This window comes from Podarcis vaucheri (genome assembly GCF_965113315.1).
Source record: "Podarcis vaucheri genome assembly, chromosome: 9".
NCBI lineage: Eukaryota > Metazoa > Chordata > Lepidosauria > Squamata > Lacertidae > Podarcis > Podarcis vaucheri.
In genome coordinates this window covers 11,925,475-11,945,998 of record NC_138767.1, presented here as the reverse complement: position 1 = coordinate 11,945,998, position 20,524 = coordinate 11,925,475, and the positions used below count along the sequence as shown (strand labels likewise).

Here is a 20,524-nt window from a genome sequence, read left to right as displayed (position 1 = left end):
CTGTAGGCGGGCTTCCCAGAAGCAGCTAACCCAACCGGCCACTGTAGGAAACAAGACAGGAAACCTTTTCATTTGATCCCGCAGAGCTCCTCTTACATTCTTGTCATTGCGGGATGGAGATGCAAAACATTTCCTGCTCATGATGTGGGAAAACATGACCAGCCAAAGGCATAAATGAAGGTGCATTCGCTCTGCAATTCTTCCCCACAAGGTTGTGGAGCAGCCTGGTTACCTGGCTGAGAGCTGGATTTAACAAAATAAAAAAAAATTCCCTCCAGTAGCACCTTAGAGACCAACTAAGTTTGTAATTGGTATGAGCTTTTGTGTGCATGCACACTTTTTCAGATACAGGTATCTTCAGATACAGGTATCGTGTGTACGCACACTTCTTCAGGTATCTGAAGCGGGTGGCGCTGTGGGTAAAACCACAGAGCCCAGGACATGCCAATCAGAAGGTCGGCGGTTCGAATCCCCGTGACGGGGTGAGCTCCCGTTGCTCGGTCCCTGCTCCTGTCAACCTAGCAGTTCGAAAGCACGTCAAAGTGCAAGTAGATAAATAGGTACCGCTCCGGCGGGAAGGTAAATGGCGTTTCATTGCGCTGCTCTGGTTCGCCAGAAGCGGCTTAGTCATGCTGGCCACATGACCCGGAAGCTGTACACCGGATCCCTCGGCCAGTAAAGCGAGATGAGTGCCACAACCCCAGAATTGGTCACGACTGGACCTAATGGTCAGGGGTCCCTTTACCTTAAGGTGCTACTGGAAGGAATTTTTTATTTTGTTTCGACTACGTCAGACCAACATGGCTACCTACCTATAGTTGGATTTAAGTTCCATGAAATCAGGAGTAAAGGGGAAAGGTTAAGGCTGAGGGTTGACCGGGTGTTAGGGGAGGCAGATCTCACCTGACCTCTGAGTGAAGAGGCTATAGCATCATTCCCTCTATTTCCAAAGTTCAGGGGATGTGAGTCATGGGTTATGTAGACAAAATGGCATCACCTGAACACTGGAGGGAAGTATCAGCAGACCCTGCAGATTTGCAGAAGTACATAGAATCATAGAATTGAGGAGTTGGCCTACTTGGGAGGAGGACCAGCTGAGGAATAGAAATGGGTGGCCTAACTGCACAGAACCTCTCAGCGTCTGCCAGGCCGTTGCTGGAATGAATAGCTCTTCTCTCAGCCAGCTGCTGTACTTCCAGCCACAGCTCCCACCTGTCTATATTTACAGCACTTGTGTCTGGTTCTGTCTGGGCCCACTTCAGCTCTGAGGTTGCCTTCAGAGAGCACCTGCTTGGCACGAAGAAGGTACCAGCATCTTCAGGTAGGCCAGGGAGAGAACGCTGCCTGAAATCACAGGCAGCCACTGCCAGTCTGTGTTGACATTACTGAGCCCAATGGTCTGTATAAGGCAGCTTCTGTGCCACAGTTCCTGCTTCTATGCTAATAATAATACAAATAATAATAATATTTGTACGCCGTGCATCTGACTAGGTTGCCCAAGCCATTCTGGGCAGCTCCCAACAGAGTTTTGAAAACACAATAAAACACCAGACGTTAAAAAGCTTCCCTATACAGGGCTGTCTTCAGATAAGTCAGATAATTGTTTATTTCCTTGACATATGATGGGAGGGTGTTCCACAGGGCAGGTGCCACTACCAAAAAGGCCCTCTGCCTGGTTCCCTATAACTTCACTTCTTGAGGGAGGGAACCGCCAGAAGGCCCTCGGAGCTGGAGCTCAGTGTCCGGGCAGAACGATGGTGGTTGAGATGCTCTTTCATGAATACAGGGTATGAAAGGTAGAGGGACCCCTGACCATTAGGTCCAGTCGTGGCCGACCCCAGGGTTGTGGCACTCATCTCACTTTATTGGCTGAGGGAGCCGGCGTACAGCTTCCGGGTCATGTGGCCAGCATGACTAAGCTGCTTCTGGTGAACCAGAGCAGCGCACAGAAACGCCGTTTACCTTCCCGCTGGAGCGGTACCTATTTATCTACTTGCACTTTGACGTGCTTTCAAACTGCTAGGTTGGCAGGAGCAGGGACTGAGCAACGGGAGCTCACCCCGTCGCGGGGATTCGAACCGCCGACCCTTCTGATCGGCAAGTCCTAGGCTCTGTGGTTTAACCCACAGCACCACCTGCACTTTCTCCTCAGCCGGCTCGGACCTCAGGAAGCAGAACCGACCTCTCAGACACTCCTGCTGAGGCTGTTCCATTTTGTATTTATGAGGCCAGAGAGGGCTCAGCAACACCGGAAGCTTTGTAAAACCTGCACTCCTCTAGCATTATTACAGACGTTGGGACAACTCTCAACAGAAATCCTATCACGCTGACAATAATATTGGGATTCAATATTAGCGCCGCTGCCTGCAGCTGTCCTCTGGGTTGCTGATGGGACGCAGCCACTGAGGCCTGTAATCTATTTTGACACCGGAGTTACAGATTCCATTACGCTGACAGTTTGGAGGCTGCTGTCTCGCGGCCCGTGTTTGTGCTCCTGACAGATCGAGTCCCGTTGGGGCTTCCGCGATGTCCATTTAATATCTAACTGCTGAATTATTTAAAATGCATACATCTCAATTAAATAAACCCACACACCAAGCCAATCTGGCATGAAATTGATACTTCCTCTGTCCTTTGTGAAATCACACTGCGGTAGCTAAATTTAGCTCGAATCATTGGCGGGGATGTGGGAGGGACATTGGCCAATAGTAATAATGATGATCTCTCTCTTTCTCTATTGTAAGACTTGGGGGAGTTGGCGAAGAGAAGCTTACTGGAGCCAGAAGTGTTTTTGGTTGCCTTAATGGTCGTCGTGTAGTGGGCAAATATCTCCCTTGTTAGATAAATAACACAAAACGACTAGGAAAGAGTTATAGGAAATAGAAGGCTCCACTGAAAGGGCTGTAGCTCAGCAAAAGAGCACACGTTTTCCATGTGGACAGTCTCAAGATTCAGTCTCCAGCTTCTCCAAAAAGATCATGGGAAAACCTTTATCTTACATTTAAAGGTTTTTCCATGCCCTACCAGAGAGGAATGGCAGATCAAGTTGATGGATTATGCCAAAATGGCTAAAATGACCGGAAAAATCAGAAATCAGGAAGACCAAAATTTTAATAAGGAATGGGGGGGATTTATCATTCATCTTAAAAACCACTGTAAACAGTTAAAATCGTTAGCAGGATTGGAATAACACTTGTAGTTAAATGGTAGATTTCGGACACAATGGAGAGGTAAAAGATTTGGATTATTATAAAAGGTGCAGGAGGAAATGATTAGGACCCACAAAGGGGAGGAGGGAAGTCCGAGAGATTCTATGGAATCTTGTTTCTACCTTTATCTGAAACTCTGGAGAGCCACTTCCATGGTTAAGACCAGAGATGGGCAACCTTTTTGGTCCTGCGGGTCGCCTGCAGTATTGTTTTAGAAAAAGCATGCCCTCACTATCTGTCTGTCTGTCTGTCTCTCACTCATACACGGGAATGTTTCTCCTAAGTTGGTACCTTGCTGCCATATTTGGCATTAAAACAATGCAAGTGGGTGGTGTTAAGTTTTGCTCAGAGTAGATCTATTGGTTCTAAAACTGGTTACACAGCCCAGCGTTCAAATTTCTACAGCATCATGAAGCTTTCAGGTTGGGCCAACTGAATTCTCTCTCTCAGCTGAGCCTAACTCAGAGGGTTGTTGTGAGGTTAAAGTAAAGGTAAAGGTACCCCTGACCGGTAGGTCCAGTCGCAGACGACTCTGGGGTTGCGGCGATCATCTCGCTCTATAGGCTGAGGGAGCCAGTGTTTGTCCGCAGACAGCTTCCGGGTCATGCGGCCAGCATGACAAAGCTGCTTCTGGCGAACCAGAGCAGCACACGGAAAGGCCGTTTACCTTCCCGCCGGAGTGGTACCTATTGATCTACTTGCACTTTGACGTGGTTTCAAACTGCTAGGTGGGCAGGAGCTGGGACCGAGCAACGGGAGCTCACCCCATCACAGGGATTCGAACCGCTGACCTTCTGATTGGCAAGCCCTAGGCTCTGTGGTTTAGACCACAGTGCCACGTGCGCCACTCTCAGCTGAGCCTAACTCACAGAGTTGTTATGAGGTTAAAGTAAAGGTAAAGGTAAAGGTACCCCTGCCCGAACGGGCCAGTCTTGACAGACTCTGGGGTTTGTGCGCCCATCTCACATTTATTGGCCGGGGGCCAGCGCTGTCCGGAGACACTTCCGGGTCACGTGGCCAGCGTGACAACGCTGCTCTGGCGAGCCAGAGCCGCACACGGAACGCCGTTTACCTTCCCGCTGGTAAGCGGTACCTATTTATCTACTTGCCCCCGAGGGTGCTTTCGAACTGCTAGGTTGGCAGGCGCTGGGACCGAGCAGCGGGAGCGCACCCCGCCGCGGGGATTCGAACTGCCGACCTTTCGATCGGCAAGCCCTAGGCGCTGAGGCTTTAGCCCACAGCGCCACCCGCGTCCCTTTTAAAGGTTAAAGTAGCCCACATCAAAGCACACTACCCTGAGCTCTGTTGGGAAGAGGTGGGGATACCAATGTAAACTTCAGCAAACCATCTTCTGCTTCACATCTAATTTAAATGGGCCATCTCTAGAGACCTCCCAACATGCTGGGAAAAGGGGGCATCTGGGGGGATGTCTATAGGCCACACATTATTTTTAAAAAAAACCTGCTTTCTGTGCTTCCCTAAAGTTTATTTATTTAAGTCCTAAAAAGAATGTATCACAGGAAAAAAGTAAAACCTGAGTATTTGTGATAACTTCCAAGTTCAGGGGTTTTCATCTACTTACTCCTGTCCTGAAGCAATAACTTCCCTTGTTTGTGTCATCAATTAGTTGTCGAGGAGATAATTGGGACGATACAAGGAGAGGAATTATAACTTCAGAAAGAGAACAGGCTCTGGGAAAATAAGAACCCCTGAGGATAAGATTGCTGTCTTTTACAATAATGCTTCTCGTTCATACTAATTAGCAGAGAGACCCCATCAACAGCATAAGGCCTCTGTTAAAGTCACTTCGACTGCGGCGGTTTTATACGTGAGCTTTCTCTCTGCCAGCCATTGCTTTAAACGGCATCTGGTTTGTTACACACACACACACACACACACACACACACATATATATATATATATATATATATATATATATATATATATATATACACAGCAAGAAAACTGTCAGGATAAACTGGCTCCATAAGCAGACATGGAGTTGTTTCCTGGATTTTGGGTTTTTAACTGAGAAACCTAAGGCAGAGGTGAAGAAATGTGCAGGAATATCAAAGGAAGCTTCAGTGGTTAGTGAAAATTCCCAGGCACCTCCTGCAGACCTCTGCGCTGCCACCTAATTTTATCTAAAACGAAGTTCAAGGCAAATGTTCTGCTCAAGCAAGGTGGCCCTGGAAATTTCAGGAAGAGGGAAGGTTTTCTGCAAGGTTCGCTAGATTCTTCAGGGCAGTTTCATACACCCGCTGCTTACCGTATCGTGGCTGATCTCTAATGGTGTAGACGATCGCGGAATCGCTGACCCCTGGCACCTCAGCTTGCAGAATTCTGTTGGTGATTTGCAGCATCCCTCCCTCCGGGACCCACACCATCGAGCTGGCAACTAATCGCGGCAGCCCATTGCTCTGCAAAGAAGACAGAAAGCGACCACAGTCATTAAACGCTAACCAAGAGGAAACACATTTCGAAGACATGAATAAGGCTGACCATCTTAGGTAGTATTACAGTCATACCTTGGTTACAGCCGCTTCAGGTTGCATTTTTTCGGGTTGCGGACCGCCAAAAACCAGTAGTACCAGAACGGGTTACTTTCGGGTTTTGGTGGTCATGCATGCACAGAAGCGCTAAATTGCACTTTGCACATGCACAAAAGCACCGAATTGCAACCCGTGCGTGCGCAGGCATGGGTTGCGAACGCTGTGGGTTGTGAACGTGCATCCCACACGGATCACATTCACAACCCAAGCGTCCACTGTATTAGAAGTTTAACTGAAAACCTGAACCAGCCAACCACTTACTTTTTTCTCAGGGATGCGGAACCCTTTCTCAATCCAAGGGCCACATTCCCTTCTCAGCAACCATCCAGGGGCCAGAAAAGTGGATGGAGCAACAGATGTAAATTTTTCCTTTGTAAAATAGGTTGGGTCCTACATACACTCTCACACATCTCTGTATCCTCCTCCCAGGTGAAAACATTTGGGGTGCGAAGCTGAACCACTGAGGGGTGTGGCTTGGAGACAGAGGGTGTTGCTAAGGGTCCTGAGGGCCAGACAGGGATGGAGGGCCTTGTTCAGCTCCTTAGGTTCCCCACCCCTGCAGTAAGGTGTCAGGAGACTTGATTCAGGGAGACCAGGGATTTGGGGAAAGAGCACAACCACCTTAAATATTGAGGAACAATCTTAGTAGGAACATCTCAGGGGTCTCTGGCAGTGGGATAGTGGCCCCAGTGTGCTCATTAAAATAGGGAAGGTAAGTACTACCTAAAGGCTGCTGCTGTTTGATATTTTTTTTAAAGCTCTTAGTTTTAAAATGTTTCAAAATGTTATATGTTAGATTTTTGTATTTGCATTTGTGGGGTTAGGGGCTTTTGTTGGCGGGTATATTTTTATTAGTTTGTAGTTTTGTTAATTGTCTTAATTATTTTTATAATGTATTCTGTGCTTTTATGTTGTGACTTTGTGTTGTGAACCGCCCTGAGACAGAGGACTGTATATATATAATAATAATAATAATAATAATAATAATAATAATAATAATAAAATATTAATGAAGTAACAATAACAATAACTTTATAGTAATAAAATAAATATGTAATAATAGTAATGTTAAACAGAACATTAAAAAAATTCTTTTGCTGCAGAATCCACTGCACTTAAGAGAAGCTTAGTAGCAGGTGTTTCATAGAGAGTGGACCTCTTAAAAAGGTGAAGAAGATTATCAGAATTATTACATCAAGGGAGAAAACAAAGAGTCTGGATGTGCTTTGAAGTCCTATAAGCATGTAGGATCAAAAAACTGCTTTACTTAATTATCAAGGAATACTCTTAAGTATATATGAATGAATGAATGAATGAATTTATTAATACAGTCACAGATCAGCGTCAACACACACAACATCACAGCTCATAAAAAAATATCAGAAATACAAAGGACAACACGAATATAACAAGGATTTAAATATAAAAATTAAAATTAATTATTAGCGTGCTCCCTGTAGTTAACATTTAGGGGTTTGGTCATTATGGGATACCACTTGCTTCCTGCGATTGATTGCAGACACACAGAATTTGGCTACATTTAATGTAGTCTTGGGATTCTTGTCCTCTAGCAGTAGTTTTAAACTATGGTGTTCCGATTCTTTCCTGGACTTTTGCAAAACAGGTGTAATAAAAGTCAAACGTATATCCTCATAAAGACGGCAACGTAATAGTACGTGAAGAGCAGTTTCAACTTCCAACGAGCCACAAGGGCAGACCCGTGCTGTATATGGTTTACCCTCAAAACTGCCCTGAAGTAAGGCAGAAGGGAGAACGTTGAATCTGGCTAGGGTAAAAGACTGTCTATATTTGGGTAAGTATATATGTATTTTTAAAATTTCAAGTTTCTAGATTGACTCCATCTTACATTCACTTCAACTATATGTTGAAGCAGTCCTGAGGGCCAGGAAGAGAGGTTTGGAGGGCCATCTTGGACCTAAGGGTCCCCACATACAACTGTAGGCATAAAGGGCTCTTTCCTCAGTCATGTACAACTTTATCCATCCAATAAACATTAGATGATCACCAGGGATAACTATTTGGGCCAGCGAGGAGACCAGGGGAGAATTAGCTGTGGGATCCCAGAGTGGGTAATCTTCATAAAAAGGTAACAGGATGTCCCACTTAAAACGGGACAATTGTGGGATATTGTCAAGCGTGCAGAGTCCTCTCCTCGCCCGGTAACTTCATAGGAAGAATCACAAGCCGTTTGTGTTTCATGGTCCTTTTATTTCAGTCATCTGGTTGCAAAGCAAGAACCCATGTCTCTCCACAAGGAGAGGGGTTGGCAACTCTGAGCCCTTCCCCTTCCGTCCCCAGCAACATCCGGGGTGCCAATGGGAAGTTCCACTCCTCTGTATTCTCTGTTCTCTAATATGCAGAGACCTATGAGACCGAGGGAGGGGGGTCATCCTTGCTCTCTAGGGAGGTCTCTGCTGGCTGTTCCCTCCCTTCTCCCTCTTCTTTCACTATTTTATAGCTAGGTAACTCCTGCAAAGGCTGTGGAGCGTTCTGTCTCCTACAGAAACCACTGGGGACAAGCGGGGCAAATCTTCCCCCTCCTCAGAGAGAAGCTGATCTGACTGAGGACTCACTTCCAAATCTTCCTGTTTGGACCTTTCCCTGACAGGTTTGCTATAGGTTCAACAAAAAGCAATAATCTCTTTAACCAAAAAGGGCAAGAATTGGCTTTATACTACGGGTCTCCAGCCCACGTTTTGGTGACTGGGGAACCCTCTCCGACATTTCCCATTGACTGGAGCAGTGGCGTCGCAACAGGGGGAGGCAGCGTGCCCCGGGTGCGATGTCTGGGGGGGTGACAAGAAGGTACCCCGTGGGGACTCGCGGCGGCGCAAGCAGCCATCGCTCCTCCATTTGTGGCTGCAGCTGCAAGCAGAGGATCCCGGCGCTGACGGCAAACCACTATGTATAACGCATGTGCGGCATCGCTACATATGGCGTATGCACTGTACATAACGATGCCATACACAGCGGTTTGCAGCCCCAGATGTCACGACGCTTTTGTTCGCTCCTGGACTGGAGCACCAAGCAAGGCTGCCCACTGTCTCCCCGGCTTTCCCCTCTGGCTATGGGACCCTTAGCTTTGGTACTGAAAACAGAATTTGATTTGGAAGGTTCTGAATTATTTGGAGAAACCTATCCATCAATAAGGGATGCGGGTGGCGCTGTGGGTTAAACCACAGAGTCTAGGACTTGCTGATCAGAAGGTCGGTGGTTCGAATCCCCATGACGGGGTGAACTCCCGTTGCTCGGTCCCTGCTCCTGCCAACCTAGCAGTTTGAAAGCACGTCAAAGTGCAAGTAGATAAATAGGTACCACTCCAGAGGAAAGGTAAATGGTGTTTCCGTGCGCTGCTCTGGTTCGCCAGAAGCGGCTTAGTCATGCTGGCCACATGACCCGGAAGCTGTACGCTGGCTCCCTTGGCCAATAAAGTGAGATGAGCGCCGCAACACCAGAGTCGGCCACGACTGGACCTAATAGTCAGAGGTCCCTTTACCTTTACCTTTATCCCATCAATATGTTGGCAGATGCCGTTGCTCTATTCCTTTCTGATCCTGAAACCTCATTACCTGCTGCTATGCACCAATTTACTATATATGGGAAGATATCTGGCTTCACTGCTAACTTCGCCATATCTGAGCTGAGCTATATACACAACCTGCCAAAACTACGACTGCATTGGCACAAAAGAATAGGTTTGGAACTCTACCTACTTTATATACCTGGGAGTGGATATACCTGAGAATATACCTAAACTAGAAAAAAATGAACTTCACTGCCTTGATAAAAGATTTAACAACTAAGCTCTAGAACTGGTCAAAGCTATCATTCTCAAGATTGGGCAGTTTCCATAACAAATATGATGCTATTACCGTGTCTTCTTTACTTATTCCAAGTCTTACCAATAAGCAGACCCATCTCTCATGTTAATAGTTGGCAAAAAAAAATCTATTAATTTTTTAAAAAAATATAAAATTTTGTTAGTTTTTACACATATTTTCCAAACAGAACATATCATCTCATCTTATACAACATTTTAGCTATTTTAGCCTGAGACTTTCATCAACCACATTTAATGGTTTTCAAACCTCATCTCTTAATCTTACATTTGTTATCCTAACTATTACATTTAATAATCCGTAACTTAAAATCCATTCTCATAAATATTTTCTGCAATATTTCATATAGTTCTGCTTACAAAACTTCTTGTAGTCCTACAAGCGCAGTCAGTTGGTTACAATTGTCTTTCACATAACTCTTATATTTACTCCAATCTTTCAAGAATTTCTGGTTCCGCTGGTTTCAAATTCTCCCTGTCATCTTATCCAATTCTGCGTGGTCCAAAAAAATCTATTAAATTTTATTTATGCAAACAAGAGACCTCAGCTACATCATAAAACCCTTTACAGGGCCAAGAAAGGTGTATAAAGACTCTGCTCACTTGAAGGATAGCCTTGATTTTACAAGGCTCACACGAGACCCCATGGTTAAAAAGGAATGATGGAGGTCAAGACTTTATGTGCTCCCTTATCAGAAAATGGACAAGACACTAGAAGGCATTATTAATCCCTTTCTAAAATCAAAAAGAGATTTGACCATATGGAAAAAAATGGAGACTGCAGTTCTTTACATGCTCTGGGGTATTTTCCCGACATGCAACAAATGAAAGGCCATTTTCGTTCGCCTCTGGAAAAAGAACTCTGCACATGACCCAAGCTGTTTCAAGCAACAACAACAAAAATTGGGAGCGGAGCCCTGCTTGTGCTTTGCAAAGATTTTGGAAGTGCAGCTCTCCTAACAACTGGATTTCTTTCAGACCCAAGCAGCTGAAAAAATTCCTCGCAGCAGAAAATCATCCAGCGCAGATTAAACACTCTCAGTTTCTGCCATCACTTTTTCTTTGTTAATGCCTTTACGATAATGTGTTTTTATATGGCTTTTTTTTAAAAAAGGTATTTTTTAAAAAATAAAAAGATATATTAGACTGTAAGCTGAAATTCTTCAAATGCCCTTTCAAATCAGGGCATACCACACTGAAATTGTTCAGCCTTTCATTCTAATAAGGTGCATGTTCACAGATAAGCAGCGTGCGTAACAGGAGGCCTCCAGCTAGGGTTATACCAGCATCCGTAACAGCTCTTGGATAACAACCAAGAAAAAGAGGAGGGGGGAGGGAGGGAGGGAAAGGAGAAAGAAAGAAAGAAATCTTCTTTTATGTATGTCTAGACGCCGCTTCTCCAAAAATAAACCTGGCATCTGGTTTGTCTCCCAAGGCTATTGTGGAAAGGTGATAATTAGGCTAAGGCAGAAACTGGGTCCTTGCCAGCCCTACCTCACACTAAATCCTCTAGGGGGTTTCCGCGGCTCTCAAACCAGCGGTGTCTTTTGCTCTTTTCCCCCCAAACGCTTGCAAAGTGGGATTCAGAAAATAATGAGACAAGGGAGTGTGAAATTGCCTAATAAAGCAAATTATATTCCGCAATCCACCTTCATCATTGTTTGTTAACAAAACCTGCGTGATCAACAGAAGGTGGGGGAATAGTGTTCTCAACGCCTTAGAATCAAACACCCAGCAGTTTGTTGTTCTGTGGGGAAACTGAGATGTGAAAGGCGAGAGATTTATACTATCTGAAGAGAAACCAGAGGATATGAAACTGAGATACGAAAACTAGGAGCTAAATGGGACCTTTAACCTAGGTTATGGGCGCAACAACAGAATGTCTAGGTGTGCTTTTTCTACAACAAGGATACAAAGCTGAAAATGAACGAACGGCACCTGAAATATGATGTTCGTCTTTCACATGGTCTAGTGCATGGGTAGGCAAACTAAGGTCTGCGGGCCGGATCCGGCCCAATCACCTTCTAAATCTGGCCTGCGGACAGTCTGGGAATCAGCGTGTTTTTACATGAGTAGAATGTGTGCTTTTATTTAAAATGCATCTCTGGGTTATTTGTGGGGCATAGGAATTCATTCATTATTATTTTTTCAAAATATAGTCCAGCCCCTCACAAAGTCTGAGGGACAGTGGACCGCCCCCCGCCCCCACCCCCCACTGAAAAAGTTTGCTGACCCCTGGTCTAATCCTTCCCCTGCCCACCCACCTAATATTCTTAAGAGGGTCTCTTTTCCATTCTTGAGGGAGTAGCTGGAAGCGGGGAGGCAGAAAAAGGGCCTCCTTTCCTTCCACTCTGTAGTGTTAATCTGAAATATTGGGCACAAGTACTGCGCCCAGAGGGACGTGGGTGGCGCTGTGGGTTAAATCACAGAGCCTAGGGCTTGCCGATCAGTAGGTCGGCGGTTTGAATCCACGCGATGGGGTGAGCTCCCATTGCTCAGTCCCTGCTCCTGCCAACCTAACAGTTCAAAAGCACGTCAAAGTGCAAGTAGATCAATAGGTACCACTCCAGCGGGAAGGTAAACGGTGTTTCCGTGAGCTGCTCTGGTTCGCCAGAAGCAGCTTAGTCATGCTGGCCACATGACCCAGAACCTGTACGCCGGCTCCCTCGGCCAATAAAGCGAGATGAGCGCCGCAACCCCAGAGTCGGCCACGACTGGACCTAATGGTCAGGGGTCCCTTTACCTTTACTGCGCCCAGAGATCAGAAACTGCTCATGCTAATGAAATTCCCTGTCGCAAAATGTGCTTAGAACAATGGGAGTTTCAAACACTGAGGGCACGGCATTAGATACACTCAGTGGCTGCAGTTACATGTCACAGTAAACCATGGCTTGCTGTGCATGAGTGGATTGCACCAGCTCTACTCCTCCTCACTAGCTCTGGGGAAAATTAAACCACAACCCTCAGTTTATCATTATGTACAGGTTGGCAATCGTGGTATGCTTCGCTCCAAGGTTTGTTCTTGGCTTTCCAATCATGGTTTGCTTGGAGTCCCAAGTGCTAAGCCAGAGATTTTGGGTTCGTTTCATTCCCACACTAGTGGGGAGAAGCAATGCAGCCCAGACAGGTGTGCTTTAACCATGGTTTACAAAGGTTTGTGAGCTGGACCAGGGCCATGGTACACAATCTGGGAGCAAATGAAGGGTCCTTGGGAAAGACAGAGCAGTTTTCCTTGAGTTACCTGGCAATGAATGGTTTCTGTGTCACCTACTTGCCTGTAAATGTTTGACTAGTACAGATGAATCCTAACCCATTTCTGGAGGGAGTTACCTCTGGTCCCCCAAAAGACTGGTGCCATAAAGCCACACAAGCAAAAAAAAATTGTGGCTAGGAATATTTCCTTTTGCAAGGAAATTAAAAGCGGAACTGGAAATCATATTTGAACTTAGCCTGATCTTTTATTCCCCTTCCTTCCCTCCCCCTTCCCCTTTTTATGAAGATTACCCGCTCTGGGATCCCACAGCTAATTCTCCCCTGGTCTCCTCTCTGGCCCAAACAGGACTAATTTAGCCAGCTAGCCTTGGTGATCATCTAATGTTTATTGGATGGATTTCCCCCCTAAATTGATTTTTGAATTCTGAATTTATTGTTATTCACGTTTTATACTGTATTTTATGCTGTTTTTTGTTGCATCCATCAAGTGTTTTTAATTTGTTGTTAGCTGCCCTGAGCCCGGTTTTCTGAACTGGGAAGGGCAGGGTATAAATAAAATGTTGTTGTTGTTGTTGTTGTTGTTGTTGTTGTTGTTGTTGTTGTTGTTGCCGAGATGATGCACAAACATCTGGAATGATAATGTGCAGTTTCAGCAACTCTGTCTCAAAAAGGAGACAGCAGAGCTGGATAAGGAAAAAAATGGCAATGGGATAGAGCATCATCTCTTCAAGGTGGAGCAGAAGGAAAGGCAGAATGGAGATGGAAGAGCAGGCTGACAGCCAGGACCAACCCCTGGGCTAGTTGTAAGTGAGAATCAAGGCAGGTGTGGATGACTGAGAGCAGATTGAGGTTGGTGAGGCCATTGTTACTAAGGAAGCAGCCACCATTGGTAAGACGAAAGATGTTGCTTCTTTTTTGGGGGGGTAGACATTAAGCAAGGAGGGATATGCTGGAGGTATCAATATGCTTGGAATCAACTTGATCCCCTCCCCCTCTTTCCTCTTTCCTTTCTCCTTGTGTGATGGAACTCCTATTTGGGGACTTCCCTGGCTTTTTTCTGGCCCACGTAGTACCAGTCTGGATAGTTGGCCCTGGTGAAGACTTGACGTTTCTATCCACAAAAAGTTTTTGATTTGAGTTTCTACTGAAATGAGGCTGCATTTTAATGTTGTATTTTAATCTAGTTTTTAAGTTGTATGTTAATCAATTTTTTGTATACCTGGTGTTAGCCGCCCTGAGCCCGGTCTTGGCTGGGGAGGGCGGGGTTTAAATAAATTATTATTATTATTATTATTATTATTATTATTATTATTATTATTATTATCCTAGGATTAGAGCAGGCATAGGCAAACTCAGCCCTCCAGATGTTTTGGAACTCCAACTCCCATCATCCCTACCTAATAGGACCAGTGGTCAAGGATGATCGGAATCGTAGTCTCAAACATCTGGAGGGCCAAGTTTGCCTATGCCTGGATTAGAGGGCAGTTTGCAATATAAAAACTAAAAACAACAACAACATAAGAGCAAACAAAAACAATACCCTTCTCACAGTTTAAAAGGCCACTGATTGCTTAATTAGTCAAAGGCCGGAGGGGCTGAAAGAGAATATTCCCAGCTCAGCTCTGGGTCTGCAGAATCCAAAGCTCCCTCATTCTCTCCCCCAATAAAAACAGGTCCCAAAACTGCAACAGTGGTGCAAAAAGAGTGTACAGTGAGAAATTGCTACTCTCCAACTCAAAACACTAAAACTTGACACTATCCCACAAGACTGAGCAGCAGATTCTGGACAAACAGAAGGACACACATCTAAATGCAAATCACAATTACTAATTGTATGGAATTCATTGCCACCAGCTAGCTTAGGTGGGTTTTTGAAAGCATTAGGCAGGATAAGCAGCAAGTTCTGAAAGATATAATTGGAGATTCTCTACTCGAAAGCAGCATACCGCTAGTTTTCAGAATATCAGGGAGTTCCCAAAGGTTCTCTGGCTAGCCACTGCTGGAGACAAGAGCGGATTTTTGAGGAAGAACATGGAGCACTTCTCATTGTCAAGTACATTGGGTTCTGCTGTGTTGCAGCACGCCCAAATTGCACAAGAATCGCTCTGTGCCATTAAGGGCTTTTCAAACATATGCAGAGCGAGAACAATCCATGCCTCTTACACAAGTGAGGCCTCTTGAGTTGAGGGTTTGGCAGACGATGAAAGCCGAGCCTCACCTTGCATTGCTTGCTAGCAAGCCACAAAGCCCAACTGACAAGTTACTACAAACCAGTGGCAGCTGTGCATGCAATGGGGGGTTCCCCAACACACACACACCTCTTTTTTTTCTTTTACAGATAGGTAGCCGTGTTGGTCTGCCATAGTCAAAATAAAAAAATTCCTTCCAGTAGCACCTCCAGTCTATTTCTGAAATTCCTTTGTAGTAAAACAGCTACTTTGAGAGTCCCACCACCCTTCTGAGTAATACCCCCCCCCCACCTTCTCACTATATAGAAGGATCTGGCAACTTCTGTTTCAGTGTATCTGAAGAAGTGTGCATGCACACGAAAGCTCATACCAAGAACTAACTTAGTTGGTCTTTAAGGTGCTACTGGAAGGAATTTTTTTATTTTGACTCTTTTTTCTTTGCATGGGTTTCTGTTCAACAAGGTGATCATACGTCTTATGATCATAAGTCCAAATGACAGCCAGAAACAAAGAAGTACACAGCAACCACAAGGCAGACTGCAGCCACCTCCCCTAAAATATGGCAGTATTTCTCCCCTAGATAAATTGGAATGATGAAATAAAGGCCTGGAAGATGCTTAAATGCCATCTACCTGATGCTAATATCAACAACCTCAGATATGCAGATGACACAACATTGATGGCAGAAAGTGAGGAGGAATTAAAGAACCTTTTAATGAGGATGAAAGAGGAGAGTGCAAAATATGGTCTGAAGCTCAACATCAAAAAAACAAAGATCATGGCCACTGGTCCCATCACCTCCTGGCAAATGGAAGGGTAAGAAATGGAGGCAGTGAGAGATTTTACTTTCTTGGGCTCCATGATCACTGCAGATGGTGCCAGCAGTCACGAAATTAAAAGATGCCTGCTTCTTGGGAGAAAAGCAATGACAAACTTAGACAGCATCTTAAAAAGCAGAAACATCACCTTGCCAACAAAGGTCCATATAGTTAAAGCTATGGTTTTCCCAGTAGTGATGTATGGAAGTGAGAGCCGGACCATAAAGAAGGCTGATCACCAAAGAATTGATGCTTTTGAATTATGGTGCTGGAAGAGACTCTTGAGAGTCCCATGGACTGCAAGAAGATCAAACCTCTCCATTCCTAAGGAAATCAGCCCTGAGTGCTCACTGGAAGGACAGATCCTGAAGCTGAGACTCCAATACTTTGGCCACCTCATGAGAAGAGAAGACTCCCTGGAAAAGACCCTGATGTTGGGAAAGATGGAGGGCACAAGGAGAAGGGGACGAGATGGTTGGATAGTGTCCTCGAAGCTACCAGCATGAGTTTGACTAAACTGCGGGAGGCAGTGGAAGACAGAAGTGCCTGGCGTGCTCTGGTCCATGGGGTCATGAAGAGTCGGACACAACTAAACGACTAAACAACAACACCTGATGCCACCCCAAATTTTCAATACCATTAAGCTCCTTAGCAGGAATGCATCTGACCACAGGTGATCGAATGCACCTTTACATGCAAAATTCCATCCATGCAGAAAGCTAGTTCTTTAAGATTAGGTTGGAATCGTTCCCCCCACACACACATTAGTTTTCTACATGCATGGAGATATAAGATTATCTAGATACACACCATGTTCTGGCTGCTCCCCTATTGTGTGGAACAAGCCCCACTTAACCCAATAGGATTTAATTCTAAGTAAACGGGAACAGAGTTACACAGCGCATTTATGGCATAGGAACACTCTATGGTGATTTCCATCATGGCACTTACTTTCGGCGTAATTTTGATGTGGAAGAGTATATTCTGAAAGTGATACCCATCGCTTGCTTGCAGAACCGCCGTGTCTTCTGAACTGTCGGATCCATCGTGGATGTAATGCACAAATCCCTGCAAGAGGTCATCAAGGTGGAAAAGATTCGTCGCCAGCAAAGTGTCCCCAGAAAGCTTGGCTAGCTGCCCGTGTTTTGGAGGATCTAAAACAGCCAGTGTCACGCTCTCAGGATTATCACTGTCTCGAATATCAAGCAAAAGGTTGGTGATGGCTCCAGCTTCCCCTCGGCCAAGAATAAGTGCTTCGTTCCTTAGGACGTAGGGAGCCTGAAATGTAAAGACAGCGTTCAGTTCCTTGCTTGCATAGGTAGGCAAACTAAAGCCCGGGGGCCGGATATGGCCCAATCACCTTCTAAATCCGGCCCACGGACAGAATCCAGGAATCAGCATGTTTTTAGAAACCAGAAGCATTATTAGTTGGCATTGTAGGAGATGATATAAAAAGAAAGGATTGTAAATTATTTTTATATGCAGTGAGGGCAGCAAGAATATTATTGGCACAAAATTGGAAGCAAGAAGAACTACCGACAAAAGAAGAGTGGAGAACTATGCAGAATTAGATAAATTAAGAAGAAGAATTTGAAATCTGCGGGACCAGAGATTCACAGAAGGCTGGCATAAATTTACGGACTATTTGGAAAGTAATTGTGATGATCAGATTACGCTTGTAGGTTTGCAAGAAGTTTTGTAAGTGTGGACTATTTGAAATATTGCAAAAAACAAACAAACAAACAAACAAACGAGGGGGACTGTTAGTTAAGATAATTAAAGGCAATAGGAATTTAAGAAATGCAGAATAAGTGATAAGAACGGAAGATCATCAGAGGGGCTGATGGAAGTCCAAAAAGATTGTATAAGATGTGAAGTTTTATTGTATGAATGATAATTAATATGTAAAAATTAATTAAAAAATATTTTAAAAAGGAATCAGCATATTAAAAAATATTTTTAAAAGGAATCAGCACGTTTTTACATGAGTGGAATGCATCCTTTTATTTAAAATGCATCTCTGGGTTATTTGTGGGGCATAGGAATTTGTTCATTTTTAATTTTTTTCAAAATATAGTCCGGCCCCCCACAAGGTCTGAGGGACAGTGGACCGAAAAAGTTTGCTGACCCCTGTGGTCTATGGTTTAAACCTATTACCACAAAATCACAGCTGTACCAACAACCACTCATTTCCATGGCCTGTGTAAATTTGCGAGCATAGATGCACTTAACTTGTTTTACATAGATCCTTATAGCCACAGGGAAGAAAAGAGAAGCACGCATTCAGGTTCCTAACTAATTCTGTTCCGAGGGAAGGAAAAGACAGTAACTTATGGGGTGACAGGTGAAGTCATGGCACTGACTGAGTTGGGAAAGAGGCAGGAGAATGGACAGGGCCACTGCAGGCTACAGGTGAGGAGCCATCATGTGTGTTTTTTAAAAAAAATGTTTCCCTACATAAAAATAAAATCCTGCAAGTAGAAAGCTAGCACAGCAGTGGAAAACCTTGACCAAAACATTCCCCCCCCCCTTGATGTGCTGGTTTTGTTTGTTTGTTACTTTTCAAAATGCATTTGCTTTCATCTGTTCAGACAGTTTTATATACCATGTAATTGTTTTGCCTCAAGTGCCAGGGTACTAAGGAGAGAATTGCAAGGGGGACTTGAATATAGTTGAGACCTGAGAAAGGATCTCTGCCACTCTACTGAAACCCTTGAGATCTAGTGGGCCATCTGTCTTCGATGCTCTGGTTGAGATTCCTGCATTGTAGGGGGCTGGACTAAAGGAAGAGGACAGCTGAGATAGCTCCGTCAGCAGAACTGGAGATTATCAATTTCAGAGTCGTGGGTTTGAACCCCACATTGGGCCAGTGGCGTAGTGTGGGGGGTGCAGGGGGGCCGGCCACACCGGGCACAACATCTAGGGGTTAGGGTTAGGGGGCGCAAATCCACGGGTTAGGGGGTGCAAATTACTTGCCTTGCCCCGGGTGCTGACAACCCATGCTACGCCACTGCATTGGGCAAAAGACTCCTGCATCGCAGGGAGGTTGGACTAAATGAACCTAGTGGTCCCTTCTAACGCTACATTTCTATAATTCTACTAACTCCTATAAAGTTGGGATATTGGTCCATTTTGCTCAGTATTGTCAGCATCTAACAGTGTATGTTAGCAAGCAAGTTGTCTGCCTAACTTAGGTGCCGGTGTTTCAGCCAGAGAGCTGTGTTGCTTACTTTCCTACCCAATAAATAAAGGGACCCCTGACCATTAGGTCCAGTCATGGCCGATTCTGGGGTTGCGGCGCTCATCTCGCTTTATTGGCCAAGGGAGCCGGCATACAGCTTCCGGGTCATGTGGCCAGTATGACTAAGCTGCTTCTGGTGAACCAGAGCAGCGCACGGAAATGCCGTTTACCTTCCCGCCGGAGCGGTACCTATGTATCTACTTGCACTTTGCCGTGCTTTCAAACTGCTAGGTGGGCAGGAGCAGGGACTGAGCAACGGGAGCTCACCCTGTTGCAGGGATTCGAACCGCTGACCTTCTGATCGGCAAGTCCTAGGCTCTGTGGTTTAACCCACAGTGCCACCCGCGTCCCCAATACTGAACGTTAAACAAGGCACCGAGAGCCCTGGAATCTAAGAGGCTACCAAAGGAAAGAATTAAAAGGAACTAATAAACACTTCTTGAAAAGGCTGATGAATCAGGCTTCTTCAGCTAGATAGCAAGGGTCATCACCTCAAGGTCTTGATTGGACTGGTGGAAATAACACATTACTGTATGAAGGACACACGTTGAGGTTACTGCTAACGATTGGCGATGCACGTATCTTCTGAAGGGGAAGGGAGAGGCTTAGTTTAGAACCATGAAATTGGAGCTGAAGAGAAAGGAAAATAGCGCTAAATCCAGAAGGCGGGAAAGAGCAAGAATATTGGGGATGGGAGCCATGCAGAACAATGAAATCTTATTCCTTACGCACCAGAATCATCTGGTGTTAAAGACAACGGAGGACACAGTCAATTCATTTCAATTCAGGTACTGTTTTTGTTTTGCTTACTATCCTTTTACATTGCTCATTTACATTACACTAACATGTTTTCACCTGTTTTGTGTACTTTGAAGAAAGGTGTGGAAAGCTACCTTACACCAGGCCAAGCTATTTGTTCCTGTAGACCTGTATTGTCTACCTTGACTGGAAGCAGCTCCCCAAAACATCAGGAAGAAATAATTTTCCAGCTACCTGATCCTTTTAACTGGAGGTGCCATGTATTGAACCTGACACCCTATGCATGCGACAAGCACTGAGCACTGAGCCATGCATCACACTCTAATGATGGGATTATTAGTGGAGTTCTTCTTGCTTACCTTCATGAAGGCTAGAGACATGGGTTGTTGTTTATGGCTTTTAAAAACACAACACCTCGTTTCTCAGGATGCGAAATCCTGATAGCCAACACTCAAGTTTCTGCACAACTCTACAGTGATGTGGTAGAGTTACAGAATACATGTCATTCTTGCTGGAGGGGGAAAGGCATATTTAAAAAGTGGGGAAACTGGGATGAGGGGGGGGGGAGAAGATGATCACTAGTCCGGCTCTGTTCTGTGATTAATTCAGTTTCACCCCGGCCTACTGCCCCAAAGGACTAACCATCAACATAAAGTGGAAAACGAGCAGGGAGTAATGCAACAA

The 20,524-nt window shown here is 45.0% G+C and overlaps 1 protein-coding gene across 2 annotated transcripts in view; it reads right to left on the bottom strand.

Moving 5' to 3' along the window:
• The window catches only part of FRAS1 (Fraser extracellular matrix complex subunit 1), a 374,578-nt gene that overhangs the window by 107,970 nt on the left and 246,084 nt on the right, over positions 1-20,524 (bottom strand). For both annotated transcript variants that reach the window (XM_082236229.1, XM_082236230.1), the window contains exons 28-29: positions 16,792-17,118; positions 5,479-5,629 (exon numbers count right to left, since the gene is read on the bottom strand). In XM_082236229.1, the coding sequence (XP_082092355.1) occupies positions 5,479-5,629; positions 16,792-17,118 (478 nt within the window). The remainder of the gene's footprint in view (positions 1-5,478; positions 5,630-16,791; positions 17,119-20,524) is intronic.